General features: G+C 42.5%; 1 protein-coding gene across 9 annotated transcripts in view; it reads left to right on the forward strand.

The window, feature by feature from the left end:
- The window catches only part of LOC138751586 (RNA-binding motif, single-stranded-interacting protein 3), a 1,523,265-nt gene that overhangs the window by 1,380,887 nt on the left and 115,280 nt on the right, over nt 1-27,098 (forward strand). For all 9 annotated transcript variants that reach the window (XM_069914047.1, XM_069914050.1, XM_069914051.1 and 6 more), the window contains one exon: nt 24,250-24,296. In XM_069914047.1, the coding sequence (XP_069770148.1) occupies nt 24,250-24,296 (47 nt within the window). The remainder of the gene's footprint in view (nt 1-24,249; nt 24,297-27,098) is intronic.

Genomic DNA, 27,098 nt, shown 5'->3' on the forward strand with positions numbered 1-27,098 from the left:
GGACCAAGTTCTGGAATTCCATCTCTAATTGTCTCTCCCTCTCTATTTTTCTTTCCTTTTCAATTTTTTAAAATTTAAAACTTGTATTTCTAATTGTGCCTGCGATCATTCCCAGAAAGCTCCATATATGTCAATGCATTAATATAGTCATTTGCTCATGCCCTTCTTGACTAGGAAATATTTAGTTGCTAACTAAATGGAAATTGTTTTATTGTTAAGAGGGACAAGGTTCTAAGAGTCATGTAGCTCGTATAGTAACTTGTCTTTGCAACTAAGTACATCCTAACATCATTTATGTGGTTGCATAAATGTTCATGATCAAACAACAAAATTATCCTTTTTTTTCAAGTATAGAGATGTTTTAAATATTTCTTCATTGCTAATAATCATCATTCTAGAATAACAAATATGCATAATTCAACAGCCAGCCCTTACTTTAGAGACATAGGTTGAAGCCTTGTTCAGAGATGATGCACATGCTTATCTTTGGCAACTGTAAGAATCCAAACTGAATTAGTTTAAACAAGATTCAGACTGCTCTCAATTGATTGCAAAGCTCTCTTTAATGCACAGAGTTAATATCATTATTATTTATGAAAAGTTCAATGGATACTCCAGCATTTCTTGCAAGAACCAGTTTTGTCTGTGCAGTGCCTTTTCAAAGGGATTTGCTGCAACAAAAGTCCTCTTCATGTCGCATGCGGCTCTCAACTTTTCAATGCCTTTTTTTCAACTGAAAGTCAAAAAAGTAACTCTAAATTCCTGTCTTTGATTATCACAATTCAAGTTTTAGCCATCTGTTTTATTTGGCGAACTCGTAAAAGCATTTAAATTCAATTTCTCTAACTGCATGTCACTGAGGCAAAGTTTACTGGAAAATAATTGTTTAATTTGGAGCCACCTGGTGGAGTGTTTCTTGTTCTGCTTCTCAGGCTGTGTTCATTAATTCTTGCCAGGAAACCTAATTTATGCTGTGGTGTAATTGGTGCCACATTTTAGGGAGGGCTTCCCAGCCACTCATAACTTATTCATTTAAAGTGCATGCTGTTGAGGATATTATCAAGGTCAATTTTTGAAAAGGGCACCCAGTTGGCAGAAAGACATCAGTCACTATCCCAAGAACTTTTGCCAAAACATAGACTCATGGAAAATAGGAGCAGTAGGAGGCCATTCAGCCCTTTGAAACTGCTTCATTGTTCAACATGATCATGGCTGATCCTAATCCTAATTTTTTTCTATACCTTTCATTCTCTGTAGTATTGTGGACTACATCCAACTCCTTTTTGAATATATCAAATAAAGTAACATAAACAAAATTACAAAATAAGTAATTATGTTGAACTGAGTTTAGCTTTGATCCTGAAGCTCTGTGGAATTTGGTGTCAGAATTTGTTGAGTTGAAAAACTAAAATAAATGTGCAAATTTAATTTGCAACCTAAAACAAAATTTAATGAAATTTTAGTTTTAGTTGAAATGTTGCAACTGTATAAGGTACTGGTTATTTCCAATGATCTTCACTATTTTCATTTTGCAGTAACAATCCACATTATGACATTTTGAGTAATTTTTTTTGAATGGCATGAAACTCCTTGAAATCATGAACAAATATTCCTAAAATGGAAGTTGGTATTTTGTGCTATGTAAACTTGTTACATTACCTTTTCGTGGATTTTGAATGGGCTACTCATAACACTGAAGAACACAGTTTTTTCCAAAAAGTTTACTTCCTGAAAAAGAAATTGGGGATTATGATAGACAACTTCAAGCTAAACACAAAGATAATTGCCAATTATCTGTATCATGTAGGAAGTTAGAGAAACATTAAATTAACTTTTATTGAATTTAGCATGTTTAATTGCATAATGTACCACTGAGCCAAGCTCTCAGGTTGACTGCACATGTTGCCCAACAAATGTGAGGAGCTCAGGGTTTGTCTTAGTCATCACTTTTACAATCAAAGTAGAGCTCATAGGTTTTCCTCATAAGTGCAGTCATGCTGTGTCTTTGAGCCTTAAGTGTCATTCTGTCACAATGTAACAGAATGTATCGCAGCTGTTATGACATTAACAAGACACTTCTACTGTATTGAATCTTCCTGAAGTCAATAAATGCTACTGTTAAGTACACTCATTATACTATTGCCTGAAGAACATGTACATCAACATGTGTTCAGTTAAGTAACGCACAGCATCTGTATTGTGAGCTGCTTTTGTAGTCTGTCTGCATCTTTCCTGATTAAGCATGCCAAAGCCTAACACAACATTTGCATAGCACCTGCACTGAGTGCATGCCCAGGCATGCTTGGACTCATCAAAACAGCTTGCTTTATGGGCAATATACTAGTTGACTTAAAACATGACAGGAATTCACAAAAAGAGGTTGCGCTGCCGTTAAAACAGCTCTGGCAGCACTGTCATTTGTTTTTCCTTTCCTTTTTTGCCTAACCTTCCTAAATGATGAATACCTGGAAAATTGCTATAGAAGAAGTTTAAATGCAGGATGATCCATTATATCATACCAATTTACTACTGTTTGTATCACTAGTACATCTACCTTGTTGTTGATATATACGAATGAATATTGTGCTCCAAAGTTTGTCCATTAACATTCTTTTGTAATCTAACCTTATTTGCTGTTTGTCTTTCTTCCTGCTGTTTATTTATTTTGTTTATTACATTTCCAATTTTCACTTCCAGTTTTATTTCTCTCCCACCTGTTTCTTCTCCCAAGTTTTCAGAGAGAGATGCATCTTTGGAATTCTCTGCTCAAGAGGTCTGTGAAGCCCCAGTCATTAAGTTAACTTAAGAGAGAGCCCAATATATTTTCAGGTATTGAAGGAATCAAGGGAAATAAAGTTAGTGCAAGAAAATGGCACTGAGATAAACATCAACCTTGATCTTAATAAATAGTGAAGCAGTATGAGGCTCCAGTAGAAAAACTCCTCATCCTATTTCTTAAGTTAACAGCAGTAAAAGTGATTTTGTAAGCATTAAGCTGCACATGCAGTTCATATATTGACTGTGACAACTTACATTTATTTGGCTGTTGATGACTTTGAGGTGTTGAAAATTGTTGTTAAATATGTTTATTTTATCATTTTGTCCTTGTGTAATTGACATGCTTGTTATCTTGTCATTGAAAGTCACAGGAATTGCAAATTGTTTTATTTATTATAGATTAAATTCAGGTAACTTATTAATACAGAGTAATTGTAATGCAAATTACAGAAATTGCTGGTCCAAGCTTCACCAATCATGAGGCCATATTTACATAATAACTATGCTTGAGCTCAATGCTCACATTTCCTTCTTTCATTGGACCAGTGATTTGAACTTACTCCAAAAATTCAAGTAGAAAATCTTGGTGAACTTACGCTAGTATTAAGAAAACAGATTCTGGCCATAATGTGTTTCATGGATATGATCGCCACGATATGACAAGAACTAGAAAAACACTGACAATGACAGTACTTGACCTTTACAACTTGACAAGTGCCTTTGACTTCATCAACCAGGAAAATTGTGGAGAATTGCTTTTAAAGTCATCTGCCATCAGAAATTTATGCAGCTGTTAGTTCTTCCCCTAGGCTGTTCTGACAGCATCTTCCAAACCTAGGATCTCTTTCAACAAGAACAAGGATGCAGATGTATGGGAATACCACCACCTGTAGTTTTCTCTCTAAGTTGCACACCATCTTATCTTCATTACCAATCCTTCACTGTCACAGGGATGAAGTTCTACCTCAATACCATTGTGAGTGTACCTTTGCCAAAAGGACTGCAGCGGGTTAAACATTCAGCTAATCAACACCTTCTCAAAGGCTATTAGGGCAATAGCAATTAATACTGACCTTGCCCAATGATATCTAGATCCCAAAAACTGAAAAAAGGCAAGAATTCGATGTTGTCTTTCCTATAATGCAAAAATGAATACAATTCAAAGTATTTACCTTACATTTCGGTGTATAAGTCTACAAAAATCTCTCAAAAAGGAGTGAATTGACTTACATGCTGGCTATACTTTTGAGTCTTTAAATTCAACGAAAAACCAATTTGGCATCGATTCAATCTATAAGTCAACACTGGAAGCACCTCTCCACCACTGGTGCCGACCCACCCCGACACCTCCCCACTGCCAGGCACCACTATAACCCGCCCAGATATTCTACAATTGTAAAACCCAAGGTCCCCACTCCTAACCTAGGTTGCAGGTGCAGCAGGTTGTTAAGAAGGCAAATGGAATGTTGGCCTTCATCACTAGAGGAATTGAATTCAGGAATAGGGAGGTAATGTTGCAACTGTATAAGGTACTGGTGAGACCGCACCTGGAGTACTGTGTCCAGTTCTGGTCTCCATATTGGAGGAAGGATATACTGGCTTTGGAGACGGTCCGGAGGAGGTTTACTAGGTTGATCCCTGGGATGAAGGGGTTGACTTATGATGAAAGATTAAATCGTCTAGGATTGTATTCGCTCGAGTTCAGAAGAATGAGAGGAGATCTTATAGAAACATATAGGATTATGAAGGGTATGGATAGGATAGATGTAGGAAGGTTTTTTGAGCTGGCCGGGGAAACTAAAACGAGAGGACACAGTCTCAAGATTCGAAGGAGTATATTTAGGACAGAGATGAGGAAAAATAGTTTTTCCCAGAGAGTAGTGAATGTTTGGAATTCTCTAACCAGGGAAGTGGTTGAGGCTGCCTCATTAAACATATTTAAAATTCGGTTAGATAAATGTTTACATGATAGAGGAATTAGGGGATATGGGGAGAAGGCAGGTAGGTGGAGTTAGGTCATAAATTAGATCAGCCATGATCGTATTGAATGGCGGAGCAGGCTCAATGGGCCATTTTTGGCCTACTCCTGTCCCTACTTCCTATGTTCCTACCCTGAAGGCCGAGGCCCCTGCTCCCACTGTCTCCAGCTGCAGCCGAGGCTGAAGACTTGGACCCAAAGCCATCTTCCCGGCCAGAAGCTAAAGGTTTTTTTACTTACTTGATTTACAGCTTTGTTACTTGGCAACTGGGGTGTTGTGAAAAAAAATTGGGTTGTTGATGGGGGTGTTGACTTATATGCTGGATATACCATATAATCCTTAAAATTAGGCTGAAAAAAGGGGGATAGACTTCCTCGCTAGTCAACTTGTATGCCAAAATATACAGTAATTCCACGTAAAGTGGTTTGATCCATTCAACTCATTATAAGGGCAACTATTTTTAGATCATATTATGTTGGAACAATAATTTTTTTTTGTAATAATATGGTCTGGCCTGGTAGAAAAATGATTATAAGTATATTTTCCCTCATGTCTGACAAATAAAATGTATACTTCTGAAAAGTATAGAAATTCATATCTGCAAATCTCCTTAACTAAATTCTCTTTCTCCTGAGTTGCAGGCAAAGATTAAAGATTGGCAGTAAAAGTTCTTGAAAGTCTGTAGACAATAGTAATTTTGAGATACCATTGTTTGCAGTGTGAGGGAGAGAAGCTTGACATACATAATAACCCAAACTGAAAAATAATTCCCTGGAATTTCTTAGAAGATATAGCTGACATAGCAATTGCTGCAAATGTGACAGAAGACGAAAGACCTGAGAAAAATGCCAAGGTAATGCAATCCAGGAGATTCCTGTTTTGAGGGATCTGTCATAAGGGTAAATGACAAGAGGGTAAAATCCTCCAAAGGTGTTTGGCTCAGATGGTGTACCATGCTTTGGTCCTTAAATCTTGTGTGAATAAATTGGCTGGAGATTTTACAAACATTTTCAACCACTTGCTACCACATTCAGAGGTTTTCACTTGCTTCAAGGGAATAAGCATCATTCTGGTGTCCAAGAAGAGCAAGGTGACGTGGCCTTAATGACTGTCAAGCCAGTAGCATTGACATCTGTTGTGACAAAGTGCTTTGAGAGGTTGGTTAAATTCAAGTTCAAGTTTATTTATCATCTGATTGTACCAGAACAATCCGATGAAACATTGTTTTCTGGTCCATGGTGCAAAACAGTGCAAAATGCATTGTTAGAGCAGTCATTCAGCAGTCTCTCTGCCCATGGGAAGGATCTGTTCCTCATCCTGGTGGTTCTGGCTCTGATACTTCTTTTTCCCAATGCTGTGTGCGGGGTGGTAGGGGTCCTCCCTGATTTTATGAGCCCTCTTTAAACAACGATCTCAGTAAGTCCCATTGATGGGGAGACTAGGACCCCAGTGATCCTCTCTGCCACTTTTATGGTCCTGTGGATTGATCTCTGATTCGATGCTCTACAATAACCGTGCCACACTGAGATGCACCTGGCCAGGATGATCTCGATAGAGCTCCTGTAGGAAGTTGACAGAATGGTGAACGGTAGCTTTGCCCCCTTCAGCCTTTGAGGGAAGTACAGTCACTGTTCCACCTTCGTGACAAGTGAGTAGAATTTATCTATCAAGGATAAGTCACTTCTTATGTGGACTGTGAAGAACTTGGTGCTCTCCATTCTCTCCACTACTGAGCTATTAATGTGTAGTGGAAGATGATAGACTCTGATCCTCATGAAGTCCACAATCTTCTCCTTTGTCTTGTCCACGTTGAGACACAGGTTGTTACTCTTGCTCCATATCAGAAGATTTTTACACCTCTTCTCTGTATTTAGACTCGTTGTTGCTGATGAGGTCAACAGCTGTCATGTCATCTGCAAACTTGATGACCCTGTTGGAACTGGATCTGGCATTGCAGTCATGGGTCAGTAGTGTGAACAGGAGAGCACTGAGCACATAGCCCTGAGGTGTGCCAATGCTCAGCGTTCTGGTGCTCACCGTTCTCCTGCCAACCCAGACAGGCTGCGGTATTTCCGTTAGGTAGTCCAGAATTCAATTACAGTGAAATGGGCATCGAGTCCCAACAAGGACAGATTCTCCACTAACCTCCAGGGTATGATTGTATTAAACACCGACCTGAAGTCAATGAACAGCAGCCTGGTGTATGAGGAGTCACTCTCCAGGTGGGTCAGGTTGTGGAGTGAATCAATTCCTATCTCATGAATCACTTGGACCCACTTCAGTTCACCCATCATCACAGCAGGTCCTTGGCAGATGTGTGATGTGGAAAACAAATGACGAGTCTGAACACTGTTCACTAACAACAAGGATCTACATTTACATATGGGGGAAGTCGCAAAAGGGATCACACTCACACACACCGACAAAGGAACTGTAGACAATTCATGCGCGTTGGACCTCCCAATAAATCATTGATACTCATAACTGATTGTGAAACGAGGGTAAAATAAACAGTACCCACAAGCACAGTCTCCCACTCAACTACAGAATCTAATCATACTGATAACAAAAATAAGGCCAACAGTCTTTTCTAGGTAGGCACCACAGTAGCACCACCCCCCATCCCCACCACCCTATACCTGCACACACATTACAATTTACTCTCAAGCGTTGCCCACAGCGCACAACCTGGAATGAAGCTAGGGATTGTTCTCAAGGGAAAAAGAGAGAGAGTTGTTCGAAATGGTGGGCATTACACTGCAGCTGGCTGGAGAGGCCAGCTCAGCTATGCCCAATTGAGGCAAGAGAGCCAATTGTAAGGTGTGCCCTCACCTGTGGGTGGGCTAACCTTGATTGACATGGGGAAATGACTCGACCTGCATGAACAGGTAACCCTCCAGGACCAAGCACGTGGAAATTCCTTTGTTCAGAGCAGTTTCCTGTCCGACCTGTTGGATAATTCTCCAGATAACAAGATGCCATCTTGCAGGCCCTCCAGTCTGTGTTAGATCACGTAGACCTCAGGAACACCATGTCAGGCTATTATTCATTGACTACAGCTCGGCATTCAATACCATCACATCAGCAAAACTCATGACCAAGGAATCTGTGACTCTGTCCATCGCTCTGCGAATGTATCCTCAACCTCCACGTCGGCAGACTCCAGTCAGTGCAGATTGTAAGCATTACCCTCCTTTCTGATCTTTACCACAGGGGCAACCAAAGCTGCGTGCTTAGACCCTTATTCTAGCCAAGTTCAGCTGCTACTCAATCCATTAATTCACTGTTAACACCACAATTGATGGGAGATTAACTGGAATAATCCTCTGGTTAACATTTCACCCCTTGAAAGTCACTGCATTATGTCATTCCATCCACAAACTAATGCAAACTCAGGAGATCTTTATACAATATCACACAAAACAGAAAAGAATGATGCATACCATTATGTGCTTGATGGTTGTTGCCCAGTGAATTACATTGGTCCACCAATTTTCATCTTTTCCCCAAAAAGCCACCAGATTCCCATGAAGTGTTATGTTCAAGGAACTGCTCCCTGACTCATTTAATTTGTTCACTGACTTTCATATGAGAGTATTCCCCAATTGATGTGGAATGTAAGTGCAGCACTCCTTACTAACAACTGCACTCCTGGCTGAAAGCAGGTAGTCCAGGGCTACCCAATCCCTCTGTATGCCCAAGTGCCACAGACATCTCGTTGGCCAGCATCTCTATCATGTTGACCTTTCGCCTGGATTATCCCTCAGATTTTCAAAGTATTGTATATGGTAGCATGCATCCAAAATAGCAACAGCCATACCATCCCAAGGAGAGCCAGGGGTCGGCCCAGCAACCACATATCCAGGGCACACCATTTAGTGCCCAGATAGCACCCACCTTCAGTGGACCATCGGCCGTGGATTCTGTCATGCCTAGGATTTGATTCCTGCTCACCCCCCCACTAGTTGATTGGACCAGTGCTGGTTATACCATCTGCACAAACATTTCTTAGCCCTGCACACTGGTTGGGGACTCACCCTGAGAGTTGGGACTTTAAATGGGGCAAATTGTGCACAGGGAAAGATCAGCCCTTGAGTCAACCACCCCACTCTTTCCAAGAAACATGAACCATGTTTGGTTCAAGCTGAAATTAATCTGGGATCGAGGTTACAATTGGTGCTGAAGGAAAGCGGTGAAGGAACTCTGAAGCTGCTAACAGATCATTTTTTATAAAATTCTAATTGGGTAGTTGAGCCTTGTAAGAGAAGTAGGAATAAATAGGTGTAGTGGGTACCATCTTGCTATCGTTCATATTGTTTCCTCTCTGCTTTTAGCATCTAAATATCAACCTCATGATTCCTTGTCACACAATTCTTGTTTCTGTAGTTACCATTCCCACACAATTTTCAGACAGACTAGCAACTGCAGTTCCTCTCAGCCCCCTCCCCACAGTCATTCCCCCCTCTCCTACATGCTCCATTAGCCTGCACCCTGCTGTACACACACCAATATTTGCAAGCAAACTGACAGGTTGTGTCAGGAAGCTACTGTCAGAGTGGCTGTGAATGAATGCTATGATTAGCCCCTGTAATTTTGACTAGCTATGTGTGCTTTGGATGACTGTGACCTGCTCCTGTTGCTCTCGTCGATGCACACCTGTGCTCCAATTGGTTGATATTACAAGTGCTGGCCTCAGAAGAGTTGCTTCTGGAAAAGATGAGAAAGGAATTGTCCCTTGGATGAATTCTAGCTGCAGTGTCTTTGTAGCAGATGACACTGTTCTGTAAATATCTCACTGCTTACCCTGATTGTGTGAAAGCAGTTCCCTTGCCCATTGCCCAAGTAGAGTGTCTGGCACCATAGATATGCTTCTTGGCATAATGTCAGGTGCAGATGGTCTGACTTATCTGTCATCTGGTCTTCCTCTAACACATTTTCCAATTTCCTTCAAAAGCCAATGATGGTGCATGTTGAAAGTAAACTACTGTATATTCACACAAAAACACATAAGCTAAATTTGTGCATTCCCTTCCTCCAGGAATAGTCCGTCTGGAGGCTCGATGGAATTGTCGACACGGTTCTGATTTTAAACTCATAAAAAAGGCTGACAGTGAGATGTGCATCTGCATGACTTCTACGGATAAGGAAATATTCCATGACCAAAGAAAAATATATTTGTGGTGCTCAGTGTGTAGCAGGGGAGTTTACAATATTCCCACTAATTTATTTCTGGCACAGTTACATCTGGCCAATGTTTTGCTGAGGCTTACCTCCACAATTCACCATAATTGCATTAAAAAACTCAGTTATGCTGTTGTAATGAGCAATACAGAAATTAATACAAGTACAATTGAATGAACAACTATCATAATCCTTGGGTAAGATGAAAAAGTTATTACAGGAGCCAATTGACCTCAACTGTCGCGAGAGAGAGAGAGAGAGAGAGAGAGAGAGAGAGAGAGAGAGAATGTCTAACCTTTCTCCACTGTAGCATTTGTTTTATGTATCCACTATTCTGACTAGAAATATATTCTATATTCATTATTTGCTTGTGAAAAGCTTACATGATATTTCCTTTTACTAGTTTGAGACAAAGTCTTTTTACAATAATTTAAAGTCAGGTTAGCTTCTATCGGATTCCTTAAAAATTTGAATTAAATTGTAAAGTTACCTGTCAGATTCTTCCTTTCTATGTTAAAGGCCGAATCTTTTCTAATTATTCTTGAAATTTTCAGAGCATAATGGGCAACATTGTGGTTAGCGCAATGCTATTGCAGGGCCAGTGACCCAAGTTAAGATCACCTCTGTCTGAAGGGGTTTATATGTTCTCTCCGTGATCGTGTGGGTTTCCTCTGGGTGCTCCCATTTGTGTCAAGTTCCAAAGATGTGCAGTTTAGTCGGTTAATTTATCACATGGGTATAATTGGGTGGCGGGGGCTCATTGGGCCGAAACAGCCTGTTACCAAGCTGTATCCCTAAAACAAGACTCTTCTTTGTACTGACTCCAATGTTTATTTCTTGAAAACTGGAAGTGGATGTAGAATTCAAGCTGCAATCAGAATATTACATTGAAACGAGTCATTGTCATTTCTTCCTATCACTGAACAACAATTTTTTCAAAAGGTTTGCTTCCTGAAAACAAAGGGGATTATAATAGACAATTTCAAGATGAATACAAAGATACTTGCTGTACCACATAACTTTTATTGAATTTAGCATGTTTAATTGCATAATGATGCCGACACATTGCATTAGTTCAACTGACTTCAAATATTTTGCCTCTGATTTTCATTTGTACTCAGCATCTGATGCCTCTCATGTCAGTATCCAACAATAGTCGGCCAGTACTGATGGATTCCAGTTGCCCTGATACTGCTTTTCCATGTTTGCAATGTCCAGGTGAAACCTTTCACCGTGTCCATCACTGACGGCACCAAGATCAGCAGGGAAGGAGTCCAAGTGTGAATGCAGAAAATGTATTTTCACTGACATGTTGCACTTCATGGTGCTATCTGAAATCTGAAATCTCTCTGCTTGAAGTCGGCTTAAAATATGACAGGAAATCACAAAACTGGGTTATATCTAAAAAAAAGGTCCGTGATAGGAAAAAGTTAGGGTAATTTTCGTGATTAGCAGCCCAAAATCTATAAAATACACCCAAAGGGGTTCAGGAAGCAAAATCTTCGCTATTCAGTGTTATTGTTTTCACTGTACAGATTAACATCTGTTTTTGTTTTTCTTGACTGCTGTTTTACATTTGTTGAGTCTTCTTCTGGCTATCATCCCATAGGATGATGATGGTTCCTTTCGGGCAATTTGTGGGATTTGATATGTGCATCCTGGAGTGGCTGTGCAGGCCGATTCTTGACAGACACTACTGGCCCCATATTTGGCAGGCGAGGCCTGGAGGGGCCACGGGGGCAGAATCTCTGTTGTGACACTTCCTACGCCTTTCCTCTGTTGCCTCTTTGAGCTTTTTCTCAGCAACGTCCCCACCTTTTCTGAGGGCGTCCCTCCACTGCGAGAGATCCTGAGCCAGATCCTCCCATGTTGCCGGGGAGTGCCTGTTAAGAGTCTCAGAATTGAAACAACTCCATTCTTTGTAAGTTCAGGATCAGTCAGGTCTTATACATGACACCCATTAAACTGGTTTAGTTGTTTTTGTCTCATCCATAGGCATTTGTAGCTCAGTCAAGAAGACTAACCGTACAGAGGAAAGGCAAACCGATATTGTCAGCATAAGCAAGAGGATCAAAACTTCCTCCGTTATACTAGTTATTGTAATAAAATATTAATGCCGAGAGTTGTGAACAGCGAGTGGTTAAACTGAAATCAAGCAAAGCTAATTGCTTTGTGATAGGACTGGTATGGACAAATGGTCTCCTCCCATGGCATAATTATTCTGTCGTCTAATGGTCCTGAAGAAGATAACCAAGTTCACCATGCCTACTTTACTAATGGAATCAGGATCCATGGTCCATGCTGTTACTTGACTTGGTACATTTGCAAGGGCTCAGCCTTTTTAAAAAATACAATTTTCTTGAAAGGAAGTGTAACAAAGCTGCGAATGGTCATGAAAGCCATTCTCATAGGAATTGTGGCTTGCCAAAAAAATTGCATGGTGCTGGAAGGAACAGGCCCTGTGATTGTTGGACTTTAAGAAGAAGGCCAAAAGGTTACGTATAATGAAATGCTTGATGCAATTTGAAGCACGCCATAAGCAGGATTCATTCTCTCAAGTGGAGCCCTTTTTAGTCGCACTTGGAACCCAGCTTTCCCAGCATAGACACAATTTCATTGGGTTATATTTTTACTATCAGATAACAATAAACTGGACTTGGTTTCAAATCTTAAACAACTGAGGGCACAACCATGAAGCAGCTTTTGATGATTGATGCCCCATCTTCTTTTACAGCTTAAACAATGGACACCTAATGTTTAGGTGCAGCTGTAGAAGATGAGACTTGTGTAAAGTCAGCTTTGATTGAGTTCAGAATATCAAATGTTATCTTTATTTTGACTTTGTTTAGCAACAGTGCAATGGATTACTGATGGATGGAAATTGGAGTTTTTTTTAAATTATTAATACAGTGGGATGAATTAACTGGGGGAGCCAGGACTGTCATTGCTGGGGATATTGAGTTTTATTCAGTGTAGAATGCAGGACTGATTTTAGAGCACACTGCTTGTTTAATAGTTTATAATGGCATAGCAGTCATCGTAAGAACAGTATTATGTGCATGCATTATGCAATGGACTCGAAATTGTATGGTTAGCAGCCTGCATTTTACTCAGTTGCCAGCTTATCATTTGTTGTGGAGGCTAAAATACAATGACAAAGTGAACGACTATGAAAGAAAAGCTTCATAACTGTTGCCAAGTTATAGGGATTTGTTGTTTATGGTAACACATCAGTGGACAATGGAGGAGTAGAATTTTCTTGTAGGTTGTGTTACAGTTCCGATTTTAAATTTATTATTTATAATGTGATATTCTGGAGTCAATGGTGTCTTTCATGATGAGAAAACCTGATTTCTCTACAATGTCATGTGCTTGTTCCAGCTGCTGCTCTCATTCAAGGGGGAAGGATATCTTTCTTGGTATCTTGATATCCATAACCTTTTATAACAGTTCATGGCAGATTTCAGGTATTTCCAGTTTGCCAACCATTGGAAAGCCATAACTGTATGGTAGAGTTCTGCCTGGAACATGTAGCCATCTCAATCACCATGTCCTCCTTGAACTGCAGATACCTTTTGCATTTTTCCTTTTGCATTGGGTCTTCTGTAGTTGTTGAAATATTACTTTATGAATGTCTTAAATGGATATGACGCATTTCGCTGTGGCCAATGGACATTCCACCTTCTCTTTCTTTCAGCAATTTACCACCTTCTTTGTCCTCTGACCATCCTTTCTTGTGTGGCCTGAAACAAGTTGGAAGCACAGGTGGAATATTAAATTGCAACAGAATTTTTAGTGATAAAGAAATGGTTCATAATTACTTATTTGTTTTGGCATTTAACACAGTTGTATATATCTTTAAACTTCTCATCTAATGAAAGCATGAATTTGTGAAACTTTCTGCGATTTAAGTTGACCCACCAGTTTGCTTGTTTGTTTCTTTGCTCATGGGATACAAATGTTCTTGCACCATCAGTTTGCTCATGCCTGACTTATCATTGAACAGAGGAAATATATACGAATCAGTCACATTAATATGTCCAGAGTCACTTCAAAGCCCATGTTGGACAAGTGGCTGTGGAAGACTTTGCAAATCAGTTGTGGTCCAGATCTCTAGTTCGTAGTCCAGTAATTTAATCAGGTTACAGTACCATGTTGTCAGGGAATCCAGCTCACACTTCACCTCTATTGTTGATTATCTATCCAGCTCTGGTCACAATTAAAAATACATTTTGGAAACTAAAATACCTTTTTAATATCATACATATAACTATATAACCATATAACCATTTACAGAGCGGAAACAGGCCATGTTGGCCTTTCGAGTCCGCACCGGTTCACTGATTTTGTGCGCCCTCTTCAGGCATTGGTCCCGGTAGATCTTCATTCAATAACGATGGACGAATTCAATGCAGATGGAATCAGTTTGGTGACAATTTGCCAAAATTCTCTGGACAGGTCCCAGTAAATTGGAAGATCCTATTCAAAATAGGATGTAGGCATGAATTACATCATTACTCTTTTCCAGCCCTGAAACCACACCCTTCTCAAGCTTTGCATTTGTTTGAGTCTAATGTCTTGTGTTTCTTTTGAGATCTTTTCATTCGGTCTTGAGCTCATTCACGTTATTATTTTTTTCCCAATTTGCAGTCTTGTTCCATAGCAAGCTTCTATTTTGCAAAATAAGTCTCTAAGGAAAGATTCACTGTGATTCATTGAAGGTGCCAAATAAATGAAAATTGTTGTTTTTAACATCTTTGCTTTATGATGTAATACAGTGAAATTCAGATTATTTTCCTAATTCTGTTTGATTTGTTCTGAATCTGAGCCTCATTGGCAAGTCCCGAACTTGTTACCTTTTCATAACTCCCCATGAGAAGATGGCCATAGTGTCGTATGGGCACCATAGAACTATAATTCATTAGTTCATTAGGCCCTCACCAGCCATCAATCACGTTTGAACAAATTCTATATTATTTCTAATTTTTATTCTCCCCACATTCTCATTAACACCACCCTTTCACCCCCAAGATTTGATCACTCATTGGCATACTAGGTGCAATTTACAGTAACCAATTAACCAATCAACCTGCACATCTTTGGAATGTGAGGTAACGAGCACCTGGACGAAACCCACATGGCAACATGAAGATTAAAGAAACTTCACAAAGAGACCAAGCAAAGTCAGGATTGAACACAGCTCTGGTGCTAGGATACTGCATCTCTGCCAGCCTCACCATGATGCCACCTGCTGGTAAACATTTATTATTGAACCACTGTAGTCCTGGTGAAGGTACTCTTGCAGTGTTGTTACGGAAAGAATTCCAGGATTTAGACACAGTGTTCACAAAGCAACAATGACAGATTTCCTGTTTAGGATGGTTTGTGACTTTGAGGAGAACCTGCAGCTTGTGGTGTTGCACTCTTTCTACTGTCCTTGTCTGTAGGGTAATGGTGGTGGGTTTGGGAGATATAAAGAGAATAGCCTTGGAGTAGCTGTGAATGCATTTTGCAGATCATGTGAAATACAGTCACTATGTGCCAATGGCCGAAGGAGTGAATGTTTGTGGTAGTAATGTGGTACCATTCATTGATTTGTATGGCATGAAGTCTCTTGTGTGTTTTGCAACTGCACTCTTCTGGGCAACTGAACACCATTTGATCACATTTCCAACTTCTGCATTATTTACAGTGGACTATAGAACACTGCAGCATTAGAAACATGCCCTTTGGCCCATCTGAGCCAAACTATTATTCTATCTAGTCCCATGGACATGCACTAGATCATATTCCTCCAGACCCCTCCCATCCACATACCTGTTCAAATTTTTATTCGATGTCAAAACTGAGCCTGCATTCACCAATTCAGCTGGCATCTCATACCACATTCTCACTACTTTCTGTGGGAGGATGTTTCCTTTAAATTTTCCACCTTTCACCGTGTCCTCTAGTTTTTGTCTCACCTAACCACTGTCAGAAAATGTCTCCTTGAATTTACTCCGTCCACACCCATCATAATTTTGCATACCTCTATCGAATCTCCCCTCATCCTTCTACGATCCAAGGATTAAAGTCCTGCAACCTCCTTGTAAACCTCATCTGCACACTTTCAATCTTCTTGTAGATAGTTAACCCTGACTGTGCACAAGACTGTATTAAGAGGTAAAACCTGCTGCAGAATTCCCAGCCTCTGATTTGCTCTTCTAGCTAGATTATTTATATGGTTCATCCTGGTTCACAGTGACCCTCAGATAATTGATTAGCAGGACGCTCAGCAATATAATGCCATTTGATATCAGGATCTTTAAACGATTTCTTGCTGATCTTCAGGCTACTATCCTCGCACATAAACGAGAACAGGGCTGTCCTCAAATCTTGACTGAAAAGCCATCAGGATGACTCACAGGATCTCTAAATATCTGCATTCCTGAGCAGAATTTGCTTTTAATAAATTCATAGGATATAGGCTTCGCAGGCTGAGCCAGCATTTAGCTGCACACCCTTAATTGCCCATAAGAAGGTGGTAGTGAACTGCCTTTTTGAACTGCTGCATTCATTGAGGTGTTGGTATACCAAAGATGCTGTTAGGGAGGGAGTTTCAGGATTTTGACCCAGCAACCTAGAAAGAAGATCCATATATTTCCAAGTCAGGATGATGTGCGGTTTGGAGGTCAAATTCCAGGAAGTGGTCTTCCCACGCTTTTGCTGCCTTTGTCCTTCTAGTTGGTGAAGTTCATGCAGCGGACTGGGACATTGTGTGGCACTTAAGTCAAGTAGAACCTCAGCACATAGCGGCACTTGGTGGCCTTGGGCTTTCATTCTACACACAGCCCGATGCAACTGCATACAAAGGTAGTATTCAGGATGAGGGCCACGTTGGGTATGCCCTTGCTCCTGTTGTCTGGTGATTTGTACATAGTGACCATTTGGACCCTTTTTAGCTTGGATCCCCATAAGAACTGTAAGACTGGTCTGGGGAACACCATGGTGGACATACGGGGAATAACCCACAGCTGCTCTGTCTACATCAGTAATGAGAGCACCTCACACCTGATGACCAGGTTCTTCCCTGTTATTCAGATGGAGTATCACAGCCACGATTCCAATTACTGGTGGATCTTTGCCATCCACTCTGACCAATTTTTGCTGCACACCTTGGCTCCTCCAAACCAGATCCCAAACACCTTCAGAAATTCAGATCTGACTGTGAAAGGGGTGGTGGACCAGTCACATCAGTTACCAAAGAACATTGCTTCACTCTTTTTCTGCTTTACCTTGGTGCCCAATGCAGGCTGAAAATGGTGGCAGGCTTGACTCGATTGGCAATGGCTTTGGATAGGATTTTGTAGTTAATATTTAACAATGATATAGATCTCTGATTCCTGATATTCCCCTTCTGTTTGAAGATGAGGTTGATGATGTCCTTCCTCATGGAGGCTGACATGCTGCATCCCAGAAGCATAGTGTTTTATACTTCCAGCAGATACAGGCCAACCAGTTCCACAGAATCATGTACAACTCAGCTGGTAAGCCATTGCTTCTGGGGGTCTTACTCAACTCAAAGAAATGGATGGAGTCCGTCAGCTCCCCCAAGCTTATCGGCTAATCCAGACTCTCCTGCTTGCTGTCGTCTAAGACCTCCATGGTGGAGGACACCAAGTTTTGGGAGGCCATTCTGTCTGCAGCCTTAGTGTCGTAAAGTTCAGCATAACAGGATCTGCTGATCCTCTCTATGCCTGTCTGCAAGGATGTGACTGAGCCATCCTCTTCTGTAAGGCTGTGGATCACAGAGCTCTCTCTATGAACCTTTTGGAAGAAGAAGCATGAGCACATCTCATCCTTCTCCACTTGATAAAGGGTTCAGACTCAAAACGTTCACTGACCATTTCTACCCATAGATGACCTACTGAGTTCCTCCAGCAATTTATTGTTTGCTCAAAATTCCAGCATCTACAGCTTTTTTGTTTCTTTGATTGTGTTTATGTTGGAATATGCTGGTATTTCCCCACAAGAACTAGCTAATTGCCTGCATGTTGGATATTATTAAATGCAAGCTGCGTACTGGCATTATGGGTTTGAATGAAGGCTAAAATTTTCTAATTGTGTGACTCTAATTGGATGGCAAGTCACCTTGATCCTTTTATGGAAGAAGATATGAAACAGAAATGATCCACCATACAACTAATGATTAGAAATGAAACTACTTAGATAATGATATCGATAACATTTTCCTTTTTGAAATACATATTTTTGCATTACTGGCACTTCTATTCCTGCCAGCACTAGAATGGAAACCTGCAGGTTAATTGAAGTTGTTTTTCAGTCAAACTGATCTTTGAGACAAACTATGAAATCATCACAGATAACATAACTTTAAAATGGAGCACATCTTTGTTTTAATTTTTCTTAGCCTAGTTGCTTCATTTTCATGGCACAAGTGTGATACGTGATTGGTGAGTTAGCTGTTAAGAGGAAAGGATGAGCTTGATTTCTAAGTTATTTTGAATGTGAATGTCTATTACAGAAGTCACATTGTGACACCAGTTGCATCATGAGAGCAACATTTTGTGGATTGGAAAGAGAAGGGATGGGAAAGAAAATCAGGGAATGGAAGTGGGGGATGGTAAGGAATGGAAATAGAGTCAGAGGTCACATTGTGACACCAGTTGGTAGGTATTATGCCTTGAAGGTTCAGGTCTGAGAATCACGCTGAGGTCAGGAGCATAGTCAAACAGTGCTGCTTAGATATGGAGCTGTATAGACATGTGGAGTCATGATGGATTTGGAATAAAGGATTATGTTAAAATCTTAATGAGCACCTACCATCATCAGGATCTGTACACTAGTCTCCATGGCTAAGTCCAAATCAAACTGGTTCTATTTCAGTGGGACAGAAGTCTCGGCTTTTGAAGCTCGGCTTTTGAATTAATGGTCTCTACTATTCATGAGTGAGCAATTATTGTCAAAGCACATACTGTATATAACTTGGCATTATGACAGATCATTAATGACTCTGGGCATGAGTACATCTTGCACACAGAGAACCCAGGAAAATGTAAAGTTCAGCACATTGATGCACCTTCAATAACTCTAAAAGACTGGAAGTTATGCAAAACTGACAGGCTCTTATTCACAATAGAATGGAAGCACGTCCATACTCGTTGACCTGAACTGGGGAGGAGGTTGTAGAATGGGTATCTTTATTTGGGAGTCTGTGGGTGGACCCATAGGTACAGTCAGCCAATGGGTGTGCCCCGACAGGTAAATATGCATTTCACCCCTGGTTTTTATTGGTGAGTTAGCTGTTAATAGGAAAGGATGAGCTTGAATTCTAAGGTATTTTGAATGTGAATGTCTATTATATATGATGCCCCTAAATTGTTCCACATTTCAAAACACCTGTTAAGCCATTGATTTATGGGAATCGAACACATCTGTTGTGAGAGGCTTCAAAAGAGCAACATTCTGTGGTGCCTAAGACCCAGTTGCATCATGAGTTGCGAGGGTTGGAGGCATGGGTGATGCAATTGAGAGAGGTCTGTGGATTGGAAAGAGAAGGGATGGGAAAGAAAATCAGGGAATGGAAGTGGGGGGTGGTAAGGAATGGAAATAGAATCAGAAGTCACATTGTGACACCAGTTGGTAGGTATTATGCCTTGAAGGGTCAGGTCTGAGCATCACGCTGAGGCCAGGAGCATATTCACCCAGTCCGGCGGAGTGAAGTGCATTTGATACCATCACAATTTACGTCTCTTGGGCAGTCAGATTTGCCGCTGCGACCATCATAGTATCAGCTGTGACTGCGGAGCAGCGATGGGGTCCAGGACAGTCTGGAGTGCCTGTATGCAGTCATCGCCGTTGGCTTGGTGGGTGCGTGGTGTTGAGTCTGGCATGCAATCCGTGGGGGCTGGGATAACATGCCATCTTGGATGGTGAGAGGTGAAAGAGGTGCAGGGTAATAAGTATTGATTTCTGGAGTCGCTGAAGGCACTGGATCCCTAACAGAGACCATGTCTTTGTGCCAATCAAGTTACACCATATAGGCATATTGGGGTTTGGCTTGGAGGAGATGGGCCCTTTTGACCACTGGGTTGGACTTATGACTAGTATATTGGCAATCCTCTGGGAAGAATGGGAGCTGATGATAAGCCGACTTTAGGTCGATGATGAAGAATACCCAATATTGCGCGATCTGGTTCACCATGCCAGATATATGGGGAGAGGGTACGCATCCAGCTGTGTTTATCTATTAATGGTCTGACTACCATCAATGGAGGACCTCTTGGTGCCTGTCACATTGACCACCGCCAGTGGGCTGATATCGCCTCAAACCGTGCATCTTGGCGCCTCACAGTTCGGCGGGCAGCAACCTCCTTTGAAGAAGACCGCAGAGCCCACCTCACTGACAAAAGATAAAGGAGGAAAAACCCAACACCCAACCCTAACCAACCAATTTTCCCCTTCAACCGCTGCAACCGTGTCTGCCTGTCCCGCATCGGACTTGTCAGCCACATTTACCCCTCCATAAATCTTCATCTGCGAAGCCAAGCCAAAGAGAAGATCATCGATAATCATTCTGCTTTTCTCCCCATGACTCACCACAACCATTTGTGCTCTCCAAGGACTGAAGCTGGTTTCAATGATCCCCTCGTTGAGTAGCCACTGCACCTTTGCCCAATAAAGGCCCTGTCCCCGCCACTGTACCATCTTCTTTTGGTGGTGATGTGTTTACAGTTGGGGGTGAAGTTGGAAAACAGTGGGGGAAGCAAGATTTTGAGGGTGGAGAGTCCACAGCTTGTTGCCTGGAGGCAGGCAGGGTAGGCTGAGGGATAGTTGCCAGTAGAGCGCAGTGGCCATTTTAAAAACTGCTGGTTACTGACAGTGGGGGGGGGGGATGGAGAGGTGGGGATGGGGGTGAGGGTGGGGAGATGGTGCCTGTCATACTCCATCATAACACTTTTAAGGTGACATTGAAAGTCCAGTCCCAGTAGCATGGCAGCGCACAGCTGCGTCAACACAAGGTTTGAAGTCCTTATAGTCCATACCCTGCATGGTCAGGGTCACAGCGCAGTAGCTGTGGATATCAGCCATATAGGACTTGGAGGCCAAGAAGACTTTTTAGCTTACTGGCCTTACAATGGGGAGGGTGTCGTGCTATGCCATGTCGGGATGGATGAAGCTCTATGTGCTCCCACTATCGAACAGGCAATATGGCTGTTTTCCTGGATGTCCATCATTGATCTGGTGAGTTGATGAGGACTTCCTTGGTCCAGCATGGTGGGAGGCCAGTGTCAGGTCACTACTTGTTGATGGAGTGGAGCGTTCATGTGTTCGGTCAGAAGATGGCAGCATCCAAGATGGCAGCCCCCGCGACTCGCACGTGGTGCTGCTGGGTCTCCAAGATGGTGTCCAAGATGTCGGACCCCACAATTCTCATGTGGCACTGCTGGTTCCCGGGGATGGCGGCGTCAGAGATGGCAGCCCACACATGGTGCTGCTGGGTAGAGGTGGTTTGGATCTGCACAAGTTCGCGTAGTGTCCCTTATTCCTGCAGCTGGAGCAAACTGCATCTTTTGCTGGGCAGCATTTCCTTGGGTGCTTGCCCAGGCCACCGCAGAAGTAGCACTTTGGGTATGCATGGAGTACAGCAGCTGTGGTCGGGTCGCACACATGACATGGCAATGGTGGTGTTTGGTGCTTACAGAGTATGGCTGCCATGTTCGGATCGCTGACGGGATGCGATGGTGGCAGCGTATCTCAAGTTGGCAGTGGCCATGGCAACCCCAAGGCAGTCGCGTTGTCAGCTGAGTAGGCCTCCATACTCTGAAGGGCCTCCTCCATTGTGCCTGCCAATTCGACCACCCTTCATAGTTGAGCTCACCTAGCTCTAACGGTCTCTGATGGATGTAATTGGAGCTAATGCCTGCGACATAGGCATCTCAAATCAGGTCCTCCATGTTCTCCATGGCCGTCACAGCCTTTCATTTGCAGGCCCGTCCAAGGGTTCGCAGGGCCCAGAGGTGCTCAGTGCTCAATTCCCCAGGTCACTGTTTTCCGGTCACTAGGAGATGTCTTGCGTAGACCTCATTTGCCTTTTCAGGTACTGGCCTTTCAAGATGTTCATTGCCTCTGGATACAACGCGGCATCCCTGATCATCAAGTACATCAAGGGCCCGACCCAGGAGTGCAGTACCTGTAGTTTGTCATTCTCTGACCAAACAAGAAGAAGCGCGGCCAGAATTCAAAGGTTGTAGAAGCCTAATGCGATTGAGTTTCGATTTCCAGCTTCTCCGGCTTCAGGGTCTGCTCCATTGTCAAAACGTATTGTGAATAAAATTGATGCACCATCAATAACTCCAAAAGACTGGAAGTTATGCAAAACTGAATAAAACAGCTTTTATTCACAGTAGAATGAGGCACGTCCATGCTGGTCGAGTGTCCTGAACTGGGGAGGGGCTGTCGAACAGTTACCTTTATAAAGGAGTCTGTGGGTGGAGCCACAGGTACAGTCAGCCAATGGCCGTGCCCCGATAGATAAATATACAGACAGTGGTTTACCACACACAACTTTCAAGATAGAATTCCTTTACATTGCATGCAGACATCTGTATATTTCCACACAAAAGATTTTCTCTGTCATGAACAGAAGTAACGTTTGCACACACATTTAAAGCACATAATCAAAACCTTGGAACCATAAGACCAATCATCCTAAGAATTAGGTTGATGTACTAAAATAAGTAATTTTCACAAAATATTACTGTTTATTAATTTCCTTTTTCATGTTATATTACACATCTTTGGCAAGATTGTGATTTATTTCCCAACTGTAGTTGACCTTGAGAAGGTATTTTTGTGGGCCACCTTCTTGGGTCACTGCACTTTTTGCAGTGAAAGTAAATTGCAGAATGTTATTGCGGTAAACCACTGTTATGCAATGATTGCCTGTTGCTGGCTGGACACGCCTCCCAAGACCGATCCTTTGCATGCTCCCTATTCAACTCTGCCTTGATCAGTCAATGAGGTTGACAGCCATTCCTGTCTATAGTTAATAAAAGTTGAACAATTTCACATCTTCAGCCTTTTGTGATAATTGACGGTGATTCCATTATCCTATCAATAATGAAGTTGCAGTTATGAGGAATTTGAATGAAGGATTCATGTTTATGTTATCTTATGATTTTTCAAATGATTCTGTTCTTCAAATAGCAATATTTTCCTTATAAAAATATATATGAAATGCATGATATCCACTGTCAAATTAATAAATGGTTAATGTACTCAGGAGACTATAGGCATGGGCATCATACTAGTCTAGATAAGCTTGACATTTTAAAAGAATGAATAAAATAAATTTAATGCAATCTTTAAAGGACTATGTGGCGATTGCCTGACATCTTGTCTCTCTGTACAGTCAATAGTCTGGTTCTCATCCTTTGTTAACTATTGACAAATAGTTCTGATATCAGAACTATCTGAACCAGATGAATTCATCGTTGATAATATGTCAATATAACTTGACTGATTTCGAGTCTCCAGCATTCAATTTTCACACATTTTGATCATTTCTTTGAAGGTTGTTTTTTAATGTTTGTTTTAGGCAATTGATATACAATATTTCTTTAATTGGAATCATCTTTCTCACTGAAAATTTCCTTGTGCAATGTCACAGTTTTTCATCTTATTACTCTTGTCAGCATGGACTGTAATGATTTTATGATAGAATGTGGTTAGGTTCAGGAAACTATTGAGGAATGCTTGCACCAATATCCTGGAGTTGAAGTTAACAGCCTTCAAACACCACAACTCACGTCCTTGTGTTAGGAATGTTAGAAAGCTCAACATTTCCCCTTGAACCTCACCATTTTAATGGGGCTGCGTTTCACCATACATGCCAGCATGACTCAATGCAAATCTTACTAAAAGATATTATCATGTTTGTTGAATGCCCGAGCAGAAATAATGCATATTTCTCTATTTCTCTCTCTCTCTCAAAATATATTTTTTCATGCAGGCAGTTTCCCAACAAGAGACATTGTTTTAAAGACAAATCTACAGAACCATTGCTGGGCATCTCCAAGTGAAGGGGCTTTAATGCAGCATTTCTTTCTTGGTATGGGTAGAAATTAACTATCAGTTACTTGCTCTGAAAAATACATAGAATTCATTTCTAAAATTAGATCGGCTTTTCAAGCCAATGGAGCCAAAGAGCTGGAAATAGTTTTGCTAAATTTCAAATCCAAATATTTAAGGTAAGTAACAACAATTAGTTTGTTAATGGACTAAAATTATGAATGTTTCTTTTATTTAGACTGGAATGGCTTTAACCTATGATCCCACCGCTGCAATGCAAAATGGGTGAGTACTTCTTAAGGTGTGGTGTGTGCTTGTTTATATTTAAATTTATTGGCATGTTAGAAGGACCTCCGCTAATCAGCTCTGCTCTTAATGCAGTTCCAAATATATATACAGAGCTGCATACTGACATTAAAGCATTGAGAATGTTGACAGCTGCTTACATTAAGAGTACTAAAATACACAAACATCAACAAATAATGCAGTTATACAAATACTGGGCCTCTTAATAAGTCAAGCAAAAAGACCCCAGTTTTAAGAATCATCGTCATTCTTTTTACTTTAATGATGTAGTGGCCGTGTAGCAGGCCGGACAGGTGCATAGCGCGGTAACGCGAACTGTCGCAGGTGTGGTTCTGCGGACACTGCTTACTCACCTAATGGACCGCACGCGAGAGATATCGAGTGCCGAGGAATGTCACATTGAGTCTCCCGCCAGAAGACACGGGACACTTACAAGGCTAGATTTAAACCTACCGGTCCCGTGGATTGGCAACAATCTCATAATGACATCCCACCTTGTCCCATGGAACCCGGGACATGCAGTATATAAAAGAAGCCTTTAAACCCTGAATAAATCAGTCTTTAGTTGACTAGTCTGGTGTGTGTTTTTGTATTATTTCAGTAGCTCTACCGTAGTAGCCGCTACAATATATACTTTAACTCTCCTGTGGAAGAAAAAGTTTTGAAAAGATTTCTAATATTGGCACATTGGCACATTGTGGCAATACACCATTAGGCAGGTGAACCGGCCCCGCTTGTCACGCACGTGACGGGGCAGCCGGCCAAAATGGTGCCATCATAGGTTTCCTCGGCACTGGGCTCAGAAGCCTGCACTTGGGGACCCACGTGACACCCCAGTGACATCGGGGCTCCCCAGCGTGGTTCTCAGCCAGGTCCGGACTGGGAGTATAAGACCAACCAGGCAGCCTGCAATAAATCAGTTTTGCTCACTGAACTCAACCCGTCTGGTTGTGCAATCCTTCAGTTAGCAGTGTAGCCACCGCTAAAATTAGTGACCCCAACAGGTTCAAATGTCTTTGAACCTAACATGAACAACCCTTCGATCAATGCTATAGCCATCAAGCTTCCTGATTTCTGGGTTCAGGAGCCGGAGACCTGGTTCAGCTACACAGATGCTCAGTTTCACCTCCGCCAGATTTCATCGGATTCAACCAAGTTTTACCATGTGGTCGCCGCCCTGGATCAGGCCACCGCCAAATGAGTGCTGCACCTCGTTCAACACCTACCCACGGAAGATAAGCATGGGATCATCAAGCAGGTGCTCACCGGTTCCCTCAGCCTCTCCAGGTGTCAGTGTGCCACTCGGATGCCGCGCCTCGATGCCTTGGGGGACAGAACTCCAATCGAGTTGATGGACGAGATGCTCGCGCTCATGGGTGATCACACCAACTGCCCACTCTTCAAGCACATCTTCCTCAACCATCTGCCTGAAGACATCCAGGAGAGCTTTGTCGACCCTAGGAAGGATGCGCAAAAGGCTCAGGATCTATGGCTCGAATGATTCCTGGAGGGCTCAACAGTCCAACAGGTTACGAGTCACAGGCATGACCACACCAAGCCTTCCTCTAGCACTGCGGTGAAACACCCGGCCCTTGCAGGGGCCTGAAAGAGCATAGCCAGAAGCAAGTCATCCACTTCAGGCCTCTGCTTCTTGCACCAGTGCTGGGGAGCCAAGGCTCAGAAATGTCATCAGCCCTGCTCGTTCCAGGGAAACAGCCGCTGTTCATGGCTGTGGCGGCTGGCCAAGAACACAGCCTTCTCTACCTGCAGGATTCAGTCAGCGGCCGACGCTTCCTCATTTACACCGGGGCCCAGATCAGCGTCATCCCGGCCACAGCCATCGAGTCCTGGAACCGACCTCGAGGACCTCTCCTCCGTGCAGCAAATTTGACGGAGATCCGAACGTATGGAGACAAGACCGTTCACTTCCAGATTGGCCAGCAGAAGTTCTCGTGGAGGTTCATCATTTCATCCCTTCCAACTGCCATCCTGGGTGTCAACTTCCTCCTCGCCCACGGACTCATGGTCGGCATTCAAGGTAGGCGACTGGTAGATGCCCGTACCTTCCAATCCATTCACCTCAACGCCTCCCGCACAGAGCAGCCGCAGATGGCCACGGTCAGCACGCCCAAAGATGAGTTTCAGCGTATTCTGGACGAGTTCCCATCCCTCCTCAAGCCAAAGTTCTCCGCCATCTCACCACGCCACAGGGTGTTTCATTACATCCCCACCCAAGGCCCACCGGTCCACCCCAAGGCACGCCAGCTCCTGCCGGATAAGATCCAGACAGCAAAGGAAGAGTTCTTGCATCTGCAGGAGCTTGGGATCATTCAACCCTCTGACAGTCCTTGAGCCTCACCACTCCACCTGGTCCCGAAAACCTCTGGCAGCTGGCACCCCTGCAGAGATTATCAACGGCTTAATGACGTAACAGTACCTGACTGTTACCCGATCCCTAACATCCAGGACTTTATGGCCAATCTGCATGGCACGAGGGTATTCTCCAAGGTCAACCTGGTGCATGGGTATCTCCAAATCTCCAGGTCGACCTGGTGCACCCTGAGGACATACCCAAAACAGCCATTATCACCCCCTTCAGCTTGTTCGAGTTCCTACACATGCCGTTCGGGCTCAAGAATGCCGCCCAGACCTTCCAGTGCCTTATGGACACAGTGGGCAGGGTTTTGAATTTCATATTCATTTACCTAGATGACATCCTTGTCGCCAGCAGAGACCGGGCACAACACAAGTCTCACCTGCGCACCCTCTTCTCCCGACTGG

Source organism: Narcine bancroftii, chromosome 1 (genome assembly GCF_036971445.1).
Source record: "Narcine bancroftii isolate sNarBan1 chromosome 1, sNarBan1.hap1, whole genome shotgun sequence".
Classification (NCBI taxonomy): Eukaryota; Metazoa; Chordata; class Chondrichthyes; order Torpediniformes; family Narcinidae; genus Narcine; species Narcine bancroftii.